This window comes from Lycium barbarum, chromosome 1 (genome assembly GCF_019175385.1).
Source record: "Lycium barbarum isolate Lr01 chromosome 1, ASM1917538v2, whole genome shotgun sequence".
Classification (NCBI taxonomy): Eukaryota; Viridiplantae; Streptophyta; class Magnoliopsida; order Solanales; family Solanaceae; genus Lycium; species Lycium barbarum.
Genome location: NC_083337.1, coordinates 10,414,406 through 10,435,392, shown reverse-complemented (window position 1 = coordinate 10,435,392; position 20,987 = coordinate 10,414,406). Strand labels below are relative to the sequence as shown.

The 20,987-nt window shown below is 35.3% G+C and overlaps 2 protein-coding genes across 3 annotated transcripts; one reads left to right on the top strand and one right to left on the bottom strand.

Moving 5' to 3' along the window:
- The first annotated feature begins 2,883 nt into the window (after window positions 1-2,883).
- LOC132627703 (NAD(P)H dehydrogenase (quinone) FQR1-like) lies at window positions 2,884-7,115 on the top strand. Of its 2 annotated transcripts, XM_060343288.1 has the most exons (4): window positions 2,884-2,980; window positions 5,257-5,350; window positions 5,805-6,067; window positions 6,701-7,115. In XM_060343288.1, the coding sequence occupies exons 1-4, from the start codon at window positions 2,958-2,960 to the stop codon at window positions 6,930-6,932; spliced, it is 612 nt and encodes a 203-aa protein (XP_060199271.1). In that variant the 5' UTR covers window positions 2,884-2,957; the 3' UTR covers window positions 6,933-7,115. The 2 variants fall into 2 exon arrangements, with proteins under 2 accessions (XP_060199271.1, XP_060199341.1); XM_060343358.1 differs by lacking the exon at window positions 2,884-2,980 and having other exon boundaries at window positions 5,257-5,327.
- An 8,546-nt stretch (window positions 7,116-15,661) lies between these two features.
- On the bottom strand, window positions 15,662-20,372 carry LOC132631669 (G-type lectin S-receptor-like serine/threonine-protein kinase B120). Its single transcript, XM_060347338.1, has 8 exons — window positions 19,711-20,372; window positions 18,382-19,100; window positions 17,625-17,735; window positions 17,315-17,529; window positions 16,852-17,062; window positions 16,519-16,756; window positions 16,271-16,418; window positions 15,662-16,113 (listed from the first exon to the last, which is right to left on the bottom strand). Exons 1-8 carry the CDS (start codon window positions 20,226-20,228, stop codon window positions 15,808-15,810), a joined length of 2,466 nt encoding a protein of 821 aa, XP_060203321.1. The 5' UTR covers window positions 20,229-20,372; the 3' UTR covers window positions 15,662-15,807.
- Between the last annotated feature and the right edge of the window lie 615 nt (window positions 20,373-20,987).

Sequence of the window (20,987 nt, the reverse complement as noted above, 5' to 3'; positions counted from 1 at the left end):
CCCAACTGTAGGATTTTAAAACCAACTTAAACAGAACAAGCCGAACCTTAAGCTCATATCGAACTTAAACAGACACAATTGTCTAGTCCTAAGTATAAACAATGTGCTTGATATCCAGTGATCTTCAAACCAAACAAAATGCATAAATGCGTGCTAAACTAATTAGACGAAACAAGAATGCCAAACATGTGAATTCATACTGGAAGTTTAACCTAGAAAATCAACGAAAAATGCAAACGCCTGTTGAAACGAAGACACATATTACCAACAAACATAAAAATAGAAAATGTGTTAATATTCAAACCAACCTAACAGTAACGGTAAGCACAGATTCGAAGGAAATGATAACAATGAGACCTCAAAACATGATTTCTTTTATGCGAACATAGAATCTGAAAACTGGAGAAGAACAGGTCGTAATAAAATCAAAATTTTACCTGTTCGTGGTGCAGTGAACGAGGTGTCGAATCTACACTCGAACTCGAAAACCCGATTAAAGTGACAAAGTTTCCAATCAACAGATAGAGTAATCGTTGGCCATTCTCTTTGGAATCCTCGCTATATTTAATGATTAAACTCTGGTTTTGTAGGGAATTTTTGGGTTCCAGAATCTTTGTTGATTTTTCTCCCTTGCCTAACGTTGATTAGGTTTCCATCCGAAAAAAAATCCCCCCAGATTTATAGGGTTTCGTTTGGTTTTTTAAGAAAAGAGAGAGAGGAGCGTATGAGAGAGAGGAGCGGGGGACAGAGAGGGACAGAGGAGACAACGGCGTGGGGGGACAAGGGGAAGTGGAGAGGAGCGTGAGGAAAGAGGAGAAGTGGAGAGGAGCGTGAGGAGAGAGGAGGGTGGAAAGAAGGAGGAGGCGGCTAGAAGATGAAAGGAAAGAAAGAGGGAGGGAATAAGGTTTTAGGGGGGAATTGGACCGGGTCGGGTAAAATTGTGATGTGGGCTGGTCCGTTTATTTAGGGGTAATGGGCTGGTCCGTTTAGTATTTTAGTTGGGTTAAAATGTGGGTTGGGTATTTAAATGTGGGGTTGTTTAGTTGGGTAGGGAATAATGTGGGTTGGTTGAATTAATTAGAGTATGGGCTGATAATTTGACTGAAAAATATTGGTCCTTCCTCCGCTATTTTAATTATTTTCGGGCTTCTAATTTAGTAACCAGTACAATATTTATTATGTGAAGATAAATAGTAATTAGTATATGGAAAGTAAGGATTTTACAAAGTATCGTCTTGTAATTAATTTAACGAATCCGAACCCGAAACGAAAATGATGACTAACTGTTCAAAATTTATGATAAAGTAATGCTCATAACGTCGAAAAGTATAAGTAATGATATTAATAGTAGTAGCAATAAAATATTTTGAAAATAAAGTATTTAGCTCGTCAGTAAATTTAGAAACTCGATAAAATTAAATAAAAGAGGGACAAAATTGGGTGCCAACAGATGTTGCATTCAAATTATATATTAAGGTCTAGTTTTTTTTATTGTCATGAGTCTAGATAACTTACTTTTTAGGATTTTGATTGATATTTGGTGTATCTCTGCTTCTTTCTAGCTGATCTATTTCCTCCGTGGTCATCTCCGTATCAGTAGCTTCCTTTTAAGCAGTCATGTCTGTCAGAAGTTGCATTTCAATTGAAAGTCTTGCGTTTCTTTTGCCTTCACTTTCTCTCTCTAGTTAAGTTAGAGAGAGGCTAGAACATTTTGGTCTTCTTTAAGCTATCGTAGCGAGCATTAAATTAAGTGGGGCTACCGAACATGCAAGACATGTTGAGAAAAAAAAAAAAAAAACCCTCGTGAAGTATCTTTCTTTATAATCTACTGATATTTTATATTCACTTACTGATTAATTCAAATTCATATCGCAGAGTCAATTCAAAACCTCATGTAGTGAACATTACAAATGATGTTTTTTTTGGGGGGGTGGGGGAGGGGGGAGGGTTTAACAAAGTGGATCTTAAGGGCGTAGGCAGGTGTAGGCTCAATAGATTGAGAGTGAGTTGTTAGAGTGGATAAAAACCTCAATAGGTTAAGGGTTGTGTCTAAAGTTGGAGTTAATGACTCGATATGCTGAACTGAGAGCAAATAGTCCACACTAGTGTCCAATCAGTTGAGTTAAGGAGAAAAAAAAAACACCTAGCTAGCTAGAGCAATAGATTCGTGGTGAAAAAAGAATGGTGAGCACAAACTTGTCGACATATGATGACTATCATAATATCACGTGAAAAAATCTTAAAGTCTAACACGTGGCGACGTTTGCAATTAGTAGAGTAATTTGGGATATAATAAACAATTATTTGAAAATCCTTACACAACAAATGTAAAATACATTTTAGAACGCTGAACACCATTCACGATATAAAATAGTTACACAATCAAGTTATTTATATGTAATTATAAGAAAATTTCTTAATTAGCATTAATTGATTTTTTTTTTTTTGAAAAGTAATAAATATAATTATTAATCTGCTATCAATGTTAAAATTCAGTAACAGTATATGAAAAATTACACTCTCCGCACACATAACTTAAATCCAAAATTCAGGTGTATAAACATTTCCTTTGTTTACCCTAACCCTTCTTTTTCTTTTCCAATTATGAAAGAAAAAAAAAGTAAATTATTACGTTATGATGATTTTAGCATGACATCAGCAACCTATTTTTAGGATATATAATTGACAAATAACCATTCAAATGACGTAATTAGTTTACTATGATCTGAGAAGTCTCTTAATTTGTTTTTTTATTTTCTTTCCATGAACAGAAAAGTCATTAATTATTTTTTTGTTTTTTCGTAAGTCTCTGACCAAAAAAAATTGAAATGGTCAACTCAATGGCCATTGGCTCCCCCACTATATAAGCAGAGTGATCCTAGCCCATTTTTCTCTATCCCCTCTCTTATTCCTTTATAAAATATATACATAGAACGAAAAAAATTCAAGATTCTGAAATGGCAACCAAAGTGTACATTGTGTATGTATTCCTCTTTTTCTATTTCAGTTTCTTGATATGTATATCAAATGTATATTTGTTTTTGTGTGTGTAACCTTTTATTCATTGTTTTCTGCAAAGCAGTTTTTCAGTCTTGAAGTTTTCTGTTTGAATTTTAAATTGGAAGGGGATGTGGGTATGATTTAGTTTTGGTTTTCTTGATAGTCTTCGTCAATTCTTTTGTTAATTTTAATGTTTCTTTGTTAATTCTTTATGTTGGTTTCTTCATCTTCAGTTCTCAACTATGAATATCAGAGTTCATTGCTTAAACGGTCATTGAACTATTGGAAATAGCTGGACAAAGTCACTATTATTTTATTTTTTTTAATCAGAAAAATCACTTATCTTTTATAATTTTATTCGAAAGATTACACAAGCCGGAGAATAATATATCTGAAAACTTTTAATAAAGTGACACCTGTTTTGTAAGACAAAAAAATAAAAATCAAAAATATTAGACCCAAGTCCACTTTAACCAAAGGCCTCATATCACCCATAAATTCCTTTAATGCCTTTGTGGAGGAAGTTGTCTTTTATTTAGTTACCATAGTTTTCAATGTTTGTTTATTCTCTTGATTTAAGGTTGGAAGTCCTTGCATAGAAAATGATTGATTATTTTTGCCTAAATGTTTAGGTATTCGTCATGACATGTTTTATGTTAAACCTATAAACCTGAATAATTTGGAGTTCAGAGGATACGTGTTCGAGTCTTAGGATTGATTTTTTTTTTTTCATATAAGGAGGACTTTCCCTTTTAACGACCCTATATGACACAAACCTATATTAGATAGGCCAGTAGGTACTAGACACCAGATGGTTACAGAAAAGAAAGAATAGCTTAGAGTTTTTAAAAAAAAAAAAATGAATAGTAATTTTGTTTCTTAAAACTAATTTAAATTTGTAAATTCTTATTGTTCTTTCAATAGAATAATCTCTTTGTTGACTATTAGTGATGATTTATTGCTCTCTGGTTTCAGCTATATACTAGATGATGAAAGTCCATGCTAGCACGGCCAACACAAAAAATAGTATTACATTTTTTGTAGTCTGTCTAAAAGAGAATGATATATTTTTATATTTAGAAATCATTTAACTTTAAACTTCCTCTTTTACCTTTAATGAAATGATTTAAATTCACACAAATATCTATAACTTATTTTAGACCACAAGTTTCAAAGATCTTTCCTTTCTTTTTAAATTTTGTGCCTAGTCAAACTATGTCACATAAATTAGGACAGAGAGAGTACCTTTTAGTAATATAATTATGAAATTTTTATTATAAAAAGTATTATAATTCAATTAACTGAAAATATCAATAAATTATTTTATTTAGTTCGCTTCTCTCATATATGACTTTTCTGATTTGGTTCCCCAATTGAAAGATTTGAAATATATCTTCTCCTATCGAGTTTCATTTCATATTCAATAACACTGAAAAGCGCTTTCATGTGTCAGCATCTGCTGTAGTCTTAAATTTTTAAGTATAGACTAACTTCATCTTTTTAAGAAAATATATGTATACATTTCTTGAATGTTTATATTTCGCCTTCTTGATGTTATTCCTCATTATTTGTGTGAGACGTATGTGTCTAAACTTATACCCAAAGGTATAAGTTTTAAATCTTTTGGTTTTATGACTTCTTTAGCGGTTTATGTGCAAATTTAAATCGTTATTTTTTTTCCCAAATTTCTCTTCTTTAAATTTTCTCTAAGCGTACCTTTACCATTTTCTGAACTTATTATCATTATTTAAATGTCCTATTTTTTTTTTGTTACAATTATCTCGTACTTCTTCACGTGGAACCCACCTTATTATTTTTTTATTTATTTTTGCAATTGTCTCCTAATTCGTCATTTGAGCCTCACTTTTTTTTCTACTATTATAAAAGAGTGACCCTTCATTTTTTTTATTATTAAAGAGCGGGCCCTTAATTATTCTTTTTTTTAAAAAATTTACTATAGATACATGAGTTTCTATATAGAAAGTGGGTCCCTTGGGGTGGACGACTATACTATATAGAAACTCATGTTTCTATATTAGTAGAAATATTGTCCTGTTGTAGTTTCTAGAAGCATTTTATCAAATTGGATTGTCATGCTTATCTGCTATATTCCAAATGTCTACGTGGACTTTCTACATCTTTTCAAAGTTGGCTTGCAATTTGCAGTAGAATTAAAGTCAAAGTTGTGGTCCTGTACATATAAATTTTTATTCTTGGATTTAAAAACTCATGAACATATATATTAAATTTTGGCAGTTACTATTCCATGTATGGGCATGCTGAGAAGCTGGCACAAGAAATATTGAAAGGTGCTGCATCTGTTGAAGGTATTGAAGCTAAGCTATGGCAGGTCCGTTAAGTTCTGTGCACTAATTATGTACAGATTTTTTATACCCTCAGATTAAGTTAACGTATAACAATAGATCACTTTATAATAAGCCTAATCAGGTAACTTTAAAACAGTGTAATAACCTCGTATATTCAGTTCTACACTGTCAATATATACAACTTAAATTCGTTAAAAGGTCCGAAAAACGAATGATGGGCATGTAATGCACTTATATCATTAATCTTATATGCCAATTGGGTGGAGTTTTTCTTAGTTCTATGCACAGGCTGTGTATAGATTTTTGACTCCATAAGATTAAGTTAGACCTATAACAATAGATCACTCTGTGATACGCCTATTAAGGCTTCTGTAAGAAAGTGTAATAACTTCTTGTATTCAGTTGTACACTATCAGTATATATAACTTAAATCCGTTTCTGTCGTTAATCTTATATGCCAATTGATATATGGAACAGGTGCCAGAAATTCTTTCAGAAGAAATTCTTGCAAAGATGAGTGCACCTCTAAAAGGTGATGCACCAGTGATTACACCAGATGAGCTTACTGAGGCTGATGGCTTTGTATTTGGATTTCCAACAAGGTTTGGGATGATGCCTGCTCAGTTTAAGGCTTTTCTTGATGCAACTGGTGGTCTCTGGAAAACTCAAGCACTAGCAGGCAAACCTGCTGGCATTTTCTATAGCACTGGTTCTCAAGGAGGCGGCCAAGAAACTACCGCGTTAGTCCCTTTTCCTCTCTCTCAATAATTAGCTTCAAATTGCTGTCTTTCTATAGCTATGTTATATGAATCCTTCTCTAATGGGCGTGACAAGGGTGTGGATAGAATGCATTGGATGCCTAAACTTACTGTATATGGAAGCTTTCACAAGTTGTGTCAACATTTAAAGAAGTGAACAAATACAATGAACAAAATACTGTAGCAACATCATATGAAGAAAAAAAAAAAAAAACACAATTCAAGTACATTACTGCAACATAGCAGCCCTCGACGAGTTTTCATTTTTTCAAACGTATTCACAATGATTTTATTAAGAAACAGTACTAAGTACTTCTTTCTTCTATATAGGCATCAAACAACCCCGACCTATATTAGATAAATGACGTACTTGATCAGTAGGCTGGGAAGCATTGATCGTCAAGTGCTGTCATATTATTTTATCTATGCCTTATGTATATATGGTAAAATTTTCAAATGAAACCGGTGCCAGATGATGCAGGTTGGCCTGAGCTGCATCTGCCCCTGAACTTACCCTAACGGATATGTACATTCAAGCAAATCTATGTAATTCAGATTCTTAGCCTTGAAGTTCGAAAGTTTCACATTGCCTAAATGTGATGATATATTGTGCAGGTTGACAGCAATTACACAGCTTGTTCATCATGGAATGATATTCGTTCCAATTGGCTACACATTCGGAGCTGGCATGTTCGAGATGGAGAAAATCAAAGGCGGAAGTCCATATGGTGCTGGTACTTTTGCTGGTGATGGCTCTAAACAGCCTACAGAGCTTGAATTGGAGCAAGCTTTTCATCAGGGGAAATACATTGCCACCATCACTAAGAAGCTCAAAGTCTCTGCCTAAAATCTCAGTTCACCATTTGCATTCTATAGTTTTTTCTTCTTTCTCTTTAGAAACATGGTTTGGTTTAAAATTAAGTTGGTACTGAACTAAGTGTGTGATGTCCTGTTTTTATCACCGTATTTATAGGGATCATTTGGTCAGTGTTTGTTACAGGTTCATTTTACATGTTTATGAATCTTGAAATCTTCTTTTTGTGGCCCAAATAACTGGATGTTGTACCTGGTGTGCTTAATTGAGAAACAACTAGCTATATATATATATATATATATACTAGCAACATATTGTTAGGATTTGAATCCCAAATCCGACTTTTGTAAGCAGGTTCCCAGGAAAGATTGGAGGGTCACAGCTGGACCACTTAAATACCAACCTCCTTAGACAGAACCTACTTACGCCGTGATGTAAGCGAAGAATAAATAGCACACACAGATTTATAGTGGTTCACCCTCAATGTGAGAGCTACGTCCACGTTGCTGCTGCAGATCTTATTAAAGAAGAAATATTACAAGTGTTTACAACACTCAACCTCACAACCCCAATCCCAATTACACTCAAGAATTTTACCACAGAAAATTCTCTCAAAGACCTTCTCTTACTTAGGCCTTTCACTAAGAGTATTTCTCTTAGATTTTTTTCTCTCTTGTGTATAGCAAATGATCTTAATGATATCTTACAAATGAACCATAAGCTACCTATTTATAGGAATGAATTTCCTATGATGAGGTAAGCGCTTACATCACAACTATTATGAGGTAAGCGCTTACATCACAACTATGTGAACAAAAGAATTGACTTGTTTGGCCAATTCCACACCTAACAAATCTCCCACTTGAAGACTAATTTTAATTTGTCTTCACACTTTGATCGATGCAGCAGCTCTTTCCTACTTTCATACTTCGTGCAGGCCAACTGAAGTTGAGCATAGCTTCAGTTTGTCTATCGTCACTGCCTTTGTCAGCATGTCTGCTGCATTCTGACTCCCTGCGATCTTCTCAAGCACTAGCGCTCCATCTTCCAAAGCTGATCTAATGAAATGGTACTAGAGTTGTATGTGCTTCGTTCGAGCATGGTAAACCGGGTTCTTTGCCAAATGAATGGCGCTTTGGCTATCACAATATAGCACACTTCCCTCGTGGTCCTGATCCAATTCCCGCAGAAAAGTTTGTAGCCACATCATTTCCTTTGTGGCCTCCGTCACAGCAACGTACTCAGCCTCACAACTAGAGAGAGCTACTATCTTTTGCAACTTGGAAACCCAAGAGATTGCAGTACCTCCGAAGGTGTAACCATACCCGGATGTGCTCTTTCTGCTATCAATATCACCACCATTGTCAGCATCAACATACCCTTGCAATCCTGTTTTTGATTTTCGGAAATACAGAGCTGAACTCGAGCTGCCTTTCAGATATCTGAATATCCACTTCACAGCCTCCCAGTGTTGCTTTCCCGGATTGCTCATAAATCGGCTGACAACTCCCACTGCATGTGCAATGTCTGGCCTTGTACATATCATTGCATACATAAGACTACCGATTGCAGATGCATAAGGTATCTTGTCCATCTGCTTCTTCTCATCCTCGGTTGTCGGCGACTGATCCTTTGACAACCGAAAGTGTCCAGCCAAGGGAGTGCTGACTGGCTTGGCATCATGCATGTTAAACCTTTTGATAACTTTCCTCACATATTCTTCTTGTGAGAGTTTGATGCCCTCCTTGCTTCGGTCGATTCTCATCCCAAGGATTTGCTTTGCAGCTCCCAAATCCTTCATTGCAAACTCTTTCGATAACCCTTTTTTCAACCGATCAATCTCCTGTAGGTTTGCTCCTACGATTAGCATGTCGTCGACATAGAGTAGCAGTATCATGTACGAGTCTTCAAATTTTTTGAAGTAACAGCAGTGATCTGCCTCGCACCTTGAAAAATCAGCTTTCTTCATAAAGCTGTCAAACTTTAAATACCACTGTCTTGGAGCCTGTTTTAGTCCATACAGACTCTTTTGAAGTTTGCACACCAGATTCTCCTTTCCTTTGATTTTGAATCCCTCCGGCTGTCGCATGTAGATTTCCTCGTCTAGATCACCGTGAAGAAATGCAGTTTTCACGTCCATCTGTTGCACATGTAGATTTTCCTTTGCTACCAGCCCAAGAACAGTTCTGATAGTCACCATCTTGACTACGGGAGAGAAGATCTCCGTATAGTCAATGCCTTCTTTCTGTTGAAATCCCTTTGCAACCAGCCTTGCTTTATAACGCTTGCTTCCATTGGGTTCTTCCTTTATCCGATAAACCCATTTGTTTTGCAATGCCTTTTTATCCTTTGGCAACTCGGATAATTCCCATGTATGATTTGCCGATAGTGAATCCATTTCATCCTTCATTTCCAGCTCCCACTTAGTCGATTCATCGACTTGCATTGCTTCTTCATAACATTCTGGCTCCCCTCTATCAGTGAGTAGAATGTAGTTGAGGGATGGAGAGTACCTGTGAAGCGGCTTCCTGATCCTGGATGATCTATGCAGCTCTGTGATTGGCGTCTGTTCATTTGTTTCAGAATCAACACTTTCATCAGCACCTTCTCGGATTGTTTGTTCCTCTGCCTCGGTTGTACCTGGCTGCGGCTCAGGTGCCAGAAAGTCCTTCAAATCGACTATTTCCGATTCCTTGTCCTGACATTCTGAATTCTTTTGCAGCTTGTATTTGTACAGTACCTCTTCGTTGAAGACAACATTCCTGCTTCGGATGATCTTCCGATTTTGTTCATCCCAAAATCGGTACCCAAGCTCGGTGTCACCATAGCCAATAAAGTAACACTTCTTTGATTTTGGATCAAGCTTGCTTCTAGCCGTATCATCATTATGAACATATGATAAGCAACCGAACACTTTCAGAAATGAAAGATTTACCTTCTTGCCACTCCAGACTTCTTCTGGAATTCTGAAATCCAAGGGAACTGACGGTCCTCGGTTAATTAAGAAGGTCGCGGTATTGACTGCATCTGCCCAGAATGTCTTGGGCAGTCCAGAGTGTATTCTCATACTCCGAGCACGCTCGTTCAACGTTCGGTTCATTCTTTCGGCTACTCCATTCTGTTGCGGCGTTCCAGGAATAGTCTTCATCATCTTGATCCCATTATCGGCACAGTACCGTTTGAAATCACCATCAGTGTATTCTCCGCCGTTGTCGGACCTCAAACACTTCAACTTGAGGTTTGTTTCATTCTCGACCATGGCTTTCCATCTTTTGAATACACTAAACACATCGGATTTATTTTTCATAAAATAAACCCATACCTTCCTGGTTGAATCATCAATGAAGGTCACGTAGTAGTGTGATCCTCCAAGGGAGGGTACAGTGGTAGGTCCCCACACGTCTGTGTGCACCAATTCCAGCTTTTCGACCTTCAACTCTCTGCCTGCACTTGAGAAGCTTACTCGCTTTTGTTTTCCGAGAATGCAGCTCTCACACGTATGAAGGTCCACCGTCTTCAGCTCCGGAATTAAGCCATTTGTCACCAACAGCTTCATCCCCTTCTGGCTGATATGCCCCAGCCGACAATGCCACAAATCTGTCTTCTTTGTGTTGTCAACCACAGCAACAGTATCACGACAGCTAGTCGTCATGTAGAGAGTCCCAATCTTCTTTCCTCGGCCAACTACCATAGCACCTTTCGCCACCTTCCAAGACCCATTACCAAAATTGAGATCATATCCCTCATCATCAAGCTGACCTACTGAGATCAGGTTTCGCATCAGCTTTGGAACATGTCTAACTTTTGTAATCTTCCACGAGGATCCATTTGACATCTTCAAATTAATGTCTCCCGTGCCAACAACGTCTAGCGGCTCTCCATCGGCTAAATAAACTTTGCCGAGATTCCCAGCCACGTAGTTTGTCATTATATCATGATGTGGGGTGGTATGAAAGGACGCTCCTGAGTCAAGCACCCAAGAGTCTATCGGGCTGTCAACCGATAGCAACAACGCATCGCCAATGTCTTCCGTAGCAGCGTTGATTCCAGCCCCCTTGTTGTCCTCCTTCTTTGGCGCCCTGCAGTTCTTCTTGAAGTGACCTGGTTTTCCACAGTTCCAACACTCATGTGTTCGTCCTGGTCTGGATTGACCCCTGCCATTCCTTGACTTCGATCTGCCCCTATTTCGGTTGTAGTTTCTGTCATAATTTCTGCTTCTGTTTTCAACATTAAAAGCAGAACTCGTCGATGCCTCTCCAGAATCTGTCCTGCGCACTTCCTCAGCAAGGATACGATCCCTAACATCGTTGAACTTTAGTTTGTCACTGCCGACAGAATTACTAACCGCTGCTCTCATTGGCTCCTAGCTATTTGGTAGGGATGCCAACAAAATTAGAGCTTGCACTTCATCATCGAAATCAATTTTTACCGATGACAATTGATTTACAATGGTATTGAATTCATTTACGTGTGCAGCAACATGAGCATTTTCCATCATCTTTAGATGAAATAGTTTCTTCATGAGAAATACCTTATTATTTGCCGAAGGTTTCTCATACATGTCAGATAATACCTTCATCATATCTGCGGTGGTCTTCTCCTTTGCCACGTTGTGAGCAACGTTCTTCGACAGCGTCAGCCGAATGACTCCCAGAACTTGTCTGTCGAGGAGATTCCAATCTGCTTGCTTCATCTCCTCTGGTTTCGGACTCAGAGGTTCATGAAGCTTTCTGCCATATAAATAATCTTCAATTTGCATTCTCCAGAACGCAAAGTCTGTACCATCGAATTTACCGATGCCGTGCGTCGTACCATCTTCGCCTCCCATCGTTTCTAAATCACAACACAGCCTGTTGCTCTGATACCAGTTGTTAGGATTTGAATCCCAAATCCGACCTTTGTAAGCAGGTTCCCAGGAAAGATTGGAGGGTCACAGCTGGACCACTTAAATACCAACCTCCTTAGACAGAACCTACTTACGCCGTGATGTAAGCGAAGAATAAATAGCACACACAGATTTATAGTGGTTCACCCTCAATGTGAGAGCTACGTCCACGTTGCTGCTGCAGATCTTATTAAAGAAGAAATATTACAAGTGTTTACAACACTCAACCTCACAACCCCAATCCCAATTACACTCAAGAATTTTACCACAGAAAATTCTCTCAAAGACCTTCTCTTACTTAGGCCTTTCACTAAGAGTATTTCTCTTAGATTTTTTTCTCTCTTGTGTATAGCAAATGATCTTAATGATATCTTACAAATGAACCATAAGCTACCTATTTATAGGAATGAATTTCCTATGATGAGGTAAGCGCTTACATCACAACTATTATGAGGTAAGCGCTTACATCACAACTATGTGAACAAAAGAATTGACTTGTTTGGCCAATTCCACACCTAACACATATGCCCGTGGGATGCACGGGCCGAACATGTCTATTCGCTTTAATTAACCAGTCTTTAAGGTTTGTATTTTGAAAATAACTTTTAAAAACATTCTAATTGTTATTATATATACAAAATATATTTTATGTACTATCATTTTAGTTGTAATTAAAAGTCTTTGAGATGGAAAGAGTCGGACATTTTTATCATTATCATGACAATGAAAGTTGTTCATTGATGTAAAAGAAAATTAGTAAGAATATGAGGGAAAATAAATATTTTGGTTCTAAATTTTTTCTTTTAAATTCTTCAATATTTTATATGTATACCGACAGGTTGATATTCATTTCAATTAAGTAACTGTTCAGATCCAAACATAAGAACCATTTTGTTGTATATATTGGATTAAAATATTTTTATTAAATTAATATTAATTGTTACAAAGAAATCAAAATTAGAAAGATATATGTTATATCATTAATCACCAAATTTTAATTCTGAAATGAAAATATAAAGTAATACATTATATAAATGTAAAGAAATAATAATTAGAGACTACAAAGGAGAGTAAATAAGTAAAGTATTGACAATGAAGGAAAACGGGAATAAATGTCACTCTCTCCCTATACTTTTACTTGTCGACGTTAACATATCAAGGAAAAAAATCACGGAAAAAAAATCATCTTCTTATTTTACCTCTCACATTAGTTATTCATTTTCAAATCATTTTTTGAGTCTATTGAGACTATATACCAATAAATATGGATATTATGATAAAATATATACTTTATTTATTAATTTTCAAAGAACGTGAAAAGTCAAAAGTGAACAAGTTATGTGTAGGAGCATTAAAATAACTTTTGGTACAAATTTGCATTGTTATTGTTCGTCCTCTCTTCACATTTAAAGTGTTGACAAAGAAGAAAAACGGGGATAATAGAAATAGAAAAGAAGATAAATATAGAATAGAAAAATAGACATATATTTTTAGTAATGCGGCCAAGTAATATGGACGAAGGGAGTACTTCATTTTTATTATTTTTAAAGAACGTGAAAAGTCAAGTATAGTAATGTGGCCAAGTAACATGGGACGGAAGAAGTACTTTATTTATTAATTCTTAAAGAACGTGAAAAGTCAAGTATAGTAATGTGGCTAAGTAATATGGAACGGAAGGAGCACTTCATTTATTAATTCTTAAATAACGTGAAAAGTCAAAATGAACAAGTAAAAGTGCACGGAGGAAATAAATATGTGTCGGAGAATTAAAATAGAAGTGTACACGTGTGTACATGAGAAGAGAATAAATATTCAGCACTGTGGCATATATCCACGCAAGATTTATTACTTCTCAAAGAATGTGAAAAGTCAAAAGTGAACAAATTAAAGTGTATGGAGGAAATAAATTTGTGTAGGAGAATTAAAATTGAACTGCATATGTCTATACACGAGAAGAGAATAAATATTCAGTTAGAACACGAAAAGTCAAAAGTGAACAAGTAAAAGTGCACGGGGGAAATAAATGTGTCGGAGAATTAAATTTAAAGTGCATACGTCTATACATGAGAAGAGAATAAATATTAAGTATTAGGACACATGTCTACATGGGATATAAAAATAGTTGAATAAAGTGTACAAATTATATAGCTCATGGTACAAGAATTTAATGCGGGTACAATTCGTGAAGCTGTAGGTACAAGCTTGGGGAGCCGTGTTCGCCCCCCCAAGCCGCTTATATATAATAGATAAATAATAGAAATGTAAAAAGCCAAAAGTGAACAAGTAAAAGTGCATGGAGGAAATAAATTTGTGTAGGAGAATTAAAATTGAACTGCATATGTTTATATATGAGAAGAGAATAAATATTCAGCTAGAACATGAAAAGTTAAAAGTGAACAAGTAAAAGTGCACGGAGGAAATAAATATGTCGGAGAATTAAATTTGAAGTGCATACGACTATACATGAGAAGAGAATAAATATTAAGTATTATGACATATGTTTACGTAGGATATAAAAATAATTGAATAAAGTGTACAAGTTATATAGCTTTTGGTACATTTTCTATAAGAATGTAAAAAGCCAAAAGTGAACATGTAAAAGTGCACAGAGGAAATAAATTTGTGTAGGAGAATTAAAATTGAACTGTATATGTCTATAGATGAGAAGAGAATAAATATTCAGTTAGAACACGAAAAGTCAAAAGTGAACAAGTAAAAGTGCACGAAGGAAATAAATATGTCGGAGAATTAAATTTAAAGTACATACGTCTATACATGAGAAGGGAAATAATATTAAGTACCATGACATGTGTCTACATGAAATATAAAAATAGTTGAATAAAGTATACAACTTTTAAAGCTCATGGTACAAAAATTTAATGCGGGTACAATTTTTAAAGCTCATGGTACAACCATGGGCTGCTGTGTTCGTCCCCTTACGGGGCTTCTATATATTAGAAATATTCAATACATAATAACTAACACATGCATCTGTTTAGAAGGGAGTGCCAGAAATTTTGTCATTTACTATTGAACAAGTCTAAGCTATCTCAAATGTTAACTCAGAATCACCAGAATCTTGTTAACATATCAATCACTTTTCTCATGAACTTCATTAAGTACTAATCCAATCAATACATACAAAGGTAAGAATACAAAGACCTTCTCATGAAACAAAATCTCCATTGGGCCCTATAACTCCAAGAATGAAGAAAGTACTCTCATATGTAGTCAGCTAAATTATAAACCATCTGCAATTACATATAAATAATCAGACTACCCGTATCAGCATTAGAAATGAAAATTTAAATGCAATTCCTCAAGCAATTTAAAGAATTACAATCCAGTGTTTTTGGTGATTCAACAGCTAAATTATCGGAAAAAGCAAACTTATGAATTTATAATTTGGTGTTCGTTTGTTACAATTGATTAAAATGTAAAATACTTATTTCCATTTTTTGGCAAAAGAAAAAGAATTTAGTTTTTCAAGAAAAGTGAGTCGGTTAAATTATAGAAACAGTTTTCTCATCTTCTTATATTTATATATGCATTAAAAAACTCACTAAATATCTATAAATATTTGACTGTGAACCTAATTATTATTATTATTATTATTATATATTAACTTGAGGTCGTTGTAAGAGCTCATCAACTTATTAGAGAACAGAGAACAATCTCCCAACTCTATAGAAATTATAGAGTTAGCAAACTCTTGATTGAAAATTGCATAGCAAACTCTTAATTGATCTTTCATCATTCTTATTGATGGGAAAATATAATTCTGCCCAATCTAAAATTTTATTTGCCTCTTAACTGAGCTAGTGGCCTCATTTCCATAAAAACTTGTAAAATACTTATCAATAAATTTCCCCATATATCAGTTTGATGTGCAGTTATATTTACTGAATATAGTTTTGAATTGAATCATTTCTTATAGACATCTTGCTGAAAAGTATAACTAGATAGCACAAAATTATGAATATAAGTATAACTTGATCTCATATTTCTGCAAAATAGCAGATGTCATCTACCGACTATAACACTAATCGTGACATTGTTTGAGGTAAATTCCTGCTTGTCGTTCCATATATCTGCATCTTCATATTTTCTCATTGAGGTATAAGTAGGTTGCCTAGGCAAGGGCAACCTTATATTGTCCGTCTCCAACATTAATACGACAGAAGACATGTTCGGTCTGTGAACTGCCATATCTTGCACACAAATTAGTGCCAAGTGTATGCATCTCAATGCTTCATCGTGTTGACACTCGTCCCAAATTGAACGGTCCACTAAGTCCATTGGCGTACCTTCATCCCATTTCTCCCATGCCTGAAAATTTTCCACAATAAAAAGGAAAAATAAGAGAAAGGGAAAACCACTGTTTTCGTAGTTGTAGTTTATAACAGTAGTATTCTTTACAAGACATAAAGCCTTTAACTTCACAAACAGACACTGAAAAGTAGTTGAGAAAGTTGATTGGACATACATAACCAATAATGCCTGAGTGTTCATCTGAGCGAAAGCTTGTGTTCCTCTGACCACAAATGATCTCCAGTAGTAGTACACCAAAGCTGTAGACATCAGATTTTCCGGAGAACAAGCCTTCCATTGCATACTCGGGAGCCATATATCCGCTGGTTTAAGTTAAAAAGGAATCATCGATAGAGTTAGCTCTCAGAGCAAGTTAATGGATCATTAGTGTCTCTTAACGGTATAAAATTGATGGATACTCACTATGTGCCTACTACCCTGTTTGTATTTGCTTCATTTTGGTTTCCTCCAAATATCCTGGCCATACCAAAGTCTGAAATTTTCGGATTCATCTCTTCATCTAGCAAAATATTACTAGCCTTTAAATCTCTATGGATTATCCTGAGTCGCGAATCTCTATGGAGATACAGGAGCCCCCGGGCGATCCCTTCAATAATGTTGAAGCGTTTCCTCCAGTTTAATTGAGCTTGCTTAACAGGATCTGGCAAAGGTAAACCAGCAAAATTAATTGTAAGTAATCAATCTATATATCCAAGGGAGAAAATATATTAGGATTTGTAGCATTTTAGAGCTAACCAAATAGAAATGAATCTAAACTTCTGTTGGGCATGTACTCATAAAGCAGGATTTTTTCTTCTCCCTCAATGCAGCAGCCCAAAAGTTTAACAAGATTCCTATGTTGTAATTTGGCAATTAGCATAATCTCATTCTTGAACTCCTCTACACCTTGTCCTGACTTTCTTGAAAGCCGCTTCACTGCAATTTCTAGGCCACATTGTAGCTTGCCCTAAAGAGAAGATAAACATCGATGTTAGTCTACGGCCTCATTTGTTTTTATAAAGATTAAGATGTCGGAATCTGAATCCACATCTGAATATTAAGATGTGCATTAAGAATTAGATGTCTGAATCAGTATACACATCTTAATATTAAGATGTTGTATTAAAACCTGAAATACTAAATAATTAAGATTGTTTGTGATTTCAACATCTGAATGTCTAAAATCTGTCTTTACATGAAAATTAATATAGCAATCAACCTTGTAGACAGGGCCAAATCCTCCTTGTCCCAGCTTGTTTTCACTAGAAAAGTTGCCGGTTGCTGCTGCTACACTGCTGAAACTGAAGAAAGTTAGTTCGCAACCACTTCCTTGATGCCCTTCAACACTCAAGTCTCCTGGCCCCGATAAGTCCATAGAGAACTCTCCGCTCCTAGTTTGCTCGCTTATCTCCATTTGGTTGATCCTCTTGGATGCTAAAAATAGGAAATTAAAGATATAGGTACACTATGTAACAGGAAATAACTGTTGTAAAAACAAGTCGAAAACACCAGCTATTTTGAAATTTTACCTCGAGTTTTGGCTCTATACTTGCAAAGTAGCAAAACTGCCATACAAACAACAAAAGCCCCAGCTGCCAGAATGGATATTAGCACAATTTTCATTGTCCTGTTCTTTTTACCTGTTTCAAGAAAGTTTGTAATGGGGGACATCTAACAATTAGAAAAGCTTCAAGTATTTCCTAATCATTCTTCAAAAGAACTTGAACAAACACAAGAAGATAAAACATATTGGATAGGCTAAAAGATAGAGATAAGAGTATAATAAAATACTGGCATCAACTGTTAGAAAATAGGAAAACGAAATTGAGGAATTTCGAGTTTGCTATGAAAAATCATTGTCCTTAAAGAAATATTGCTCGTATATTCTTTAGGGGTTTACAAGCAATTTCCTTCCGGATTCAACAAAGCCCTAGTATACTGCAAATTTAACTACGTTACTTCAAGAGAGTCCATATACTTATAGAATTTGAGAGATAACTTTTGACGAGAAGTCATTTTGTTACACGAATAGATGTGTCTGTTCAATTTAAGAACCTACAAATATTACAAACTAACTCAACAGAAACTAATCAGGTAGAACATGTTGCCACAAGCATTTTGAGACCACAACTGCTGAAAATGACAAGCAATTCACATTTTTTGGACCAAATGACAATTGCTTAGCATTTGGCGAACTGCAATATGATGCAAATTTTAATGATTGTATAAATACCAAAAACAATTAGTAGTAAACATGTTACTATTTCAGCAGATTGTAATGCTTACTGAATTCAGAATGAGCAAGGCGAATATAGAGAGTATTTCCCCCTTCCTTGAACTGCTGCAGATCAACTAAATCTCCACTCCATATCATGCAGTTTATTCCGTTAACAAAAGCATAAGCAGTGCAAGAACAATTTTCTGAGCACTTTCTTTTACACTCGTTGATGTTTTGTATAGCTAAAGTATCAGCAAAATCTGGCAACTTGATTTTCTCAATCTCCAAAAATCCATCCCTCTTTCCACCATCACTACTATTTCCCCTGCATTCCAATCTTGTTCTCCTAACACACCCTTCTGACCAGTTTCTCGCATTCCACTTTCCCCAATCTTTCGGTACAAATCCATCTAAACAGACACACTTTTGCGAATTTGAGGCATCACATTTCGCGAAATTCCCACAAAAGTTATACAGGTCACAACCATCTGATGGATGAAACTGTATCATGCTCCACTGTCCCTTATCGTTATCCCACCTTTCTTGCAACTCGTATCCGGTTGGACTAATATGGAACCTCACTAAATCAGAAGCATTTGCTGCAGTGTAAGTGAAGTATAGCCTATTCCCCTCGTTGTAAAGCTTGAAACCATGTAAATACACAGCCTTCATATCTGGAACACCTGTGAATAAGAGTCCATCCCAATATCCACTTCTCCAACGTCTATTTGGTCCATCCCATATCACAATCTGTGGTGATCCACGAGGATTAACTCCCAAGGAGTACCTGTCGAAAACATAATTAAGTAAATAAAAGTGTGCTCTCAGCTTAAACTTTTAGATGAGATGGTCACACAATGCAACACGATATCAGAGTTGACAAAATTCTTGCTACTAATTAACTTATATTATTAGATGAGATGGTCACATAATGCAACCTGATATCAGAGTTGACAAAATTCTTGCTACTAATTACTAACTTATACTATTAGATGAGACAGTCACATAATGCAACACAACATCAGAGTAGATAGAATTCTTGGGTTCAAGTCGCACCACCACTTATGGATTATTAAATATTCAGACCACAAGTGAGGTAGCGTGTTTGAACAAAACACTACTTAAAAAACAAGAACTAGGATGGACAAATTCTATTGCTAAACAGTAAAATTGTTGCTAATCCTACTTAGCGGCAGACAAATTCTATAGCTAACCAACAAAATATGTCGCTAATCTTATTTAGCGATGAGACTATGAACAATTTAGCGACCGCTTGGCGATGAAATTCGTAACTAATTCCAATTCTTTTCTAAGAGAAAATTAAGTAAATAAAAACGTGTTTTCTCCAACCGTTTAAGTTTTTAGATAAGATGGTCACATGATGCAAGATTACATACCTTCCACTTGAAGGGTCACTTTCAGTAGTCCAAGACCTCAAAACTCCATCCATATAAACCTTCATTTGTGGCAAAAATGTGTCTGTAGGATGCTGAAAACTCTGCCACAAGTCCCTGTTATTACTATTAACTATGACAAGATTGCCATTGTCCAAAAGGGACCCCGTAGAATTCGTCGTATCAACAGTAACATTCGTCGACCATAATAAATCGCCACGACCATTTTTAACAACTAAATTCCCATTTTTCTCAATTGTAAAGACACCATTTTTATCAGAAATTGGTTTATCTCTATTTGCAACCCAAACAACTGAATCTACTGGAACATCAGCATACCATATACCAAGAAACCTTTCTTTAGATCCTTTAGGACTAAAAAATCCCAAAATAAATTTCCTTTTTGGAGAAATAATAGTGTCACCATCTCTTAGAATTTCTCCTTGTCTAATTTTATTGGCTGCACAAGAAATAATGAACAAAAAAATGCACCAGTGGGAAATAATGAGACCACTGGCCATTCAAGAATTGGAATTATTAAAAAATAAAGATTTCAAGGATTTTGATGAAGAAGGAAAAAAATAACAGATTGTAGTAGAGCATTAAGGGTATAAGATGACTAGAGAAAGAAGAAAAATATGATGGCTATTTTTGGTTGGCTGTGTGTGAATTTAATGTAAAAGCCTAGAGAGATATTGACTTGACAAACTTTGATTTTGTAGTTGAAGATTCTAGGCTGACCAACCTTTCCCTGGCCCCACAAGTGTACTTTTAGAAATTTTATAAAAAATTAATTTGGACAGTTTAAATAATTTTGTAACCTTATTTATTTTACGGAAAAGGTCCAAAAATACCCCTTAACTATTGAAAAAGGCTCATAAATACCCTCCTTCCACCTTTTGGTCTAAAAATACCCTTCCATCCACCTTTTAGGTCTAAAAATACCCTTAAGGTTTGTTTTTGGCTCAAATATACCCCTCAAACTAACAAGTTAAAATTAACTCTTTTAAAAAGCCAAATGACAATTTGTAATTGGTCAATAATAAAATTCCGTAATTTAAAAAAAAATCCAAATTTTAAAAAAAAATTGCCAATAATAAATTTCCAGTAATTTAAAATTCCAGATTTAAAAAAAAATTGTCAATAATAAAATTCCGTAATTTACATATTTGTTTTAAAAAAATTGTGTGGAAACTTAAAAATTAAAAACTAAAAAATATGAACGAAACTGTTTTTATTTTTTTTTGCATTTCGTGAATAAAAAAACGAAATAGGAAATT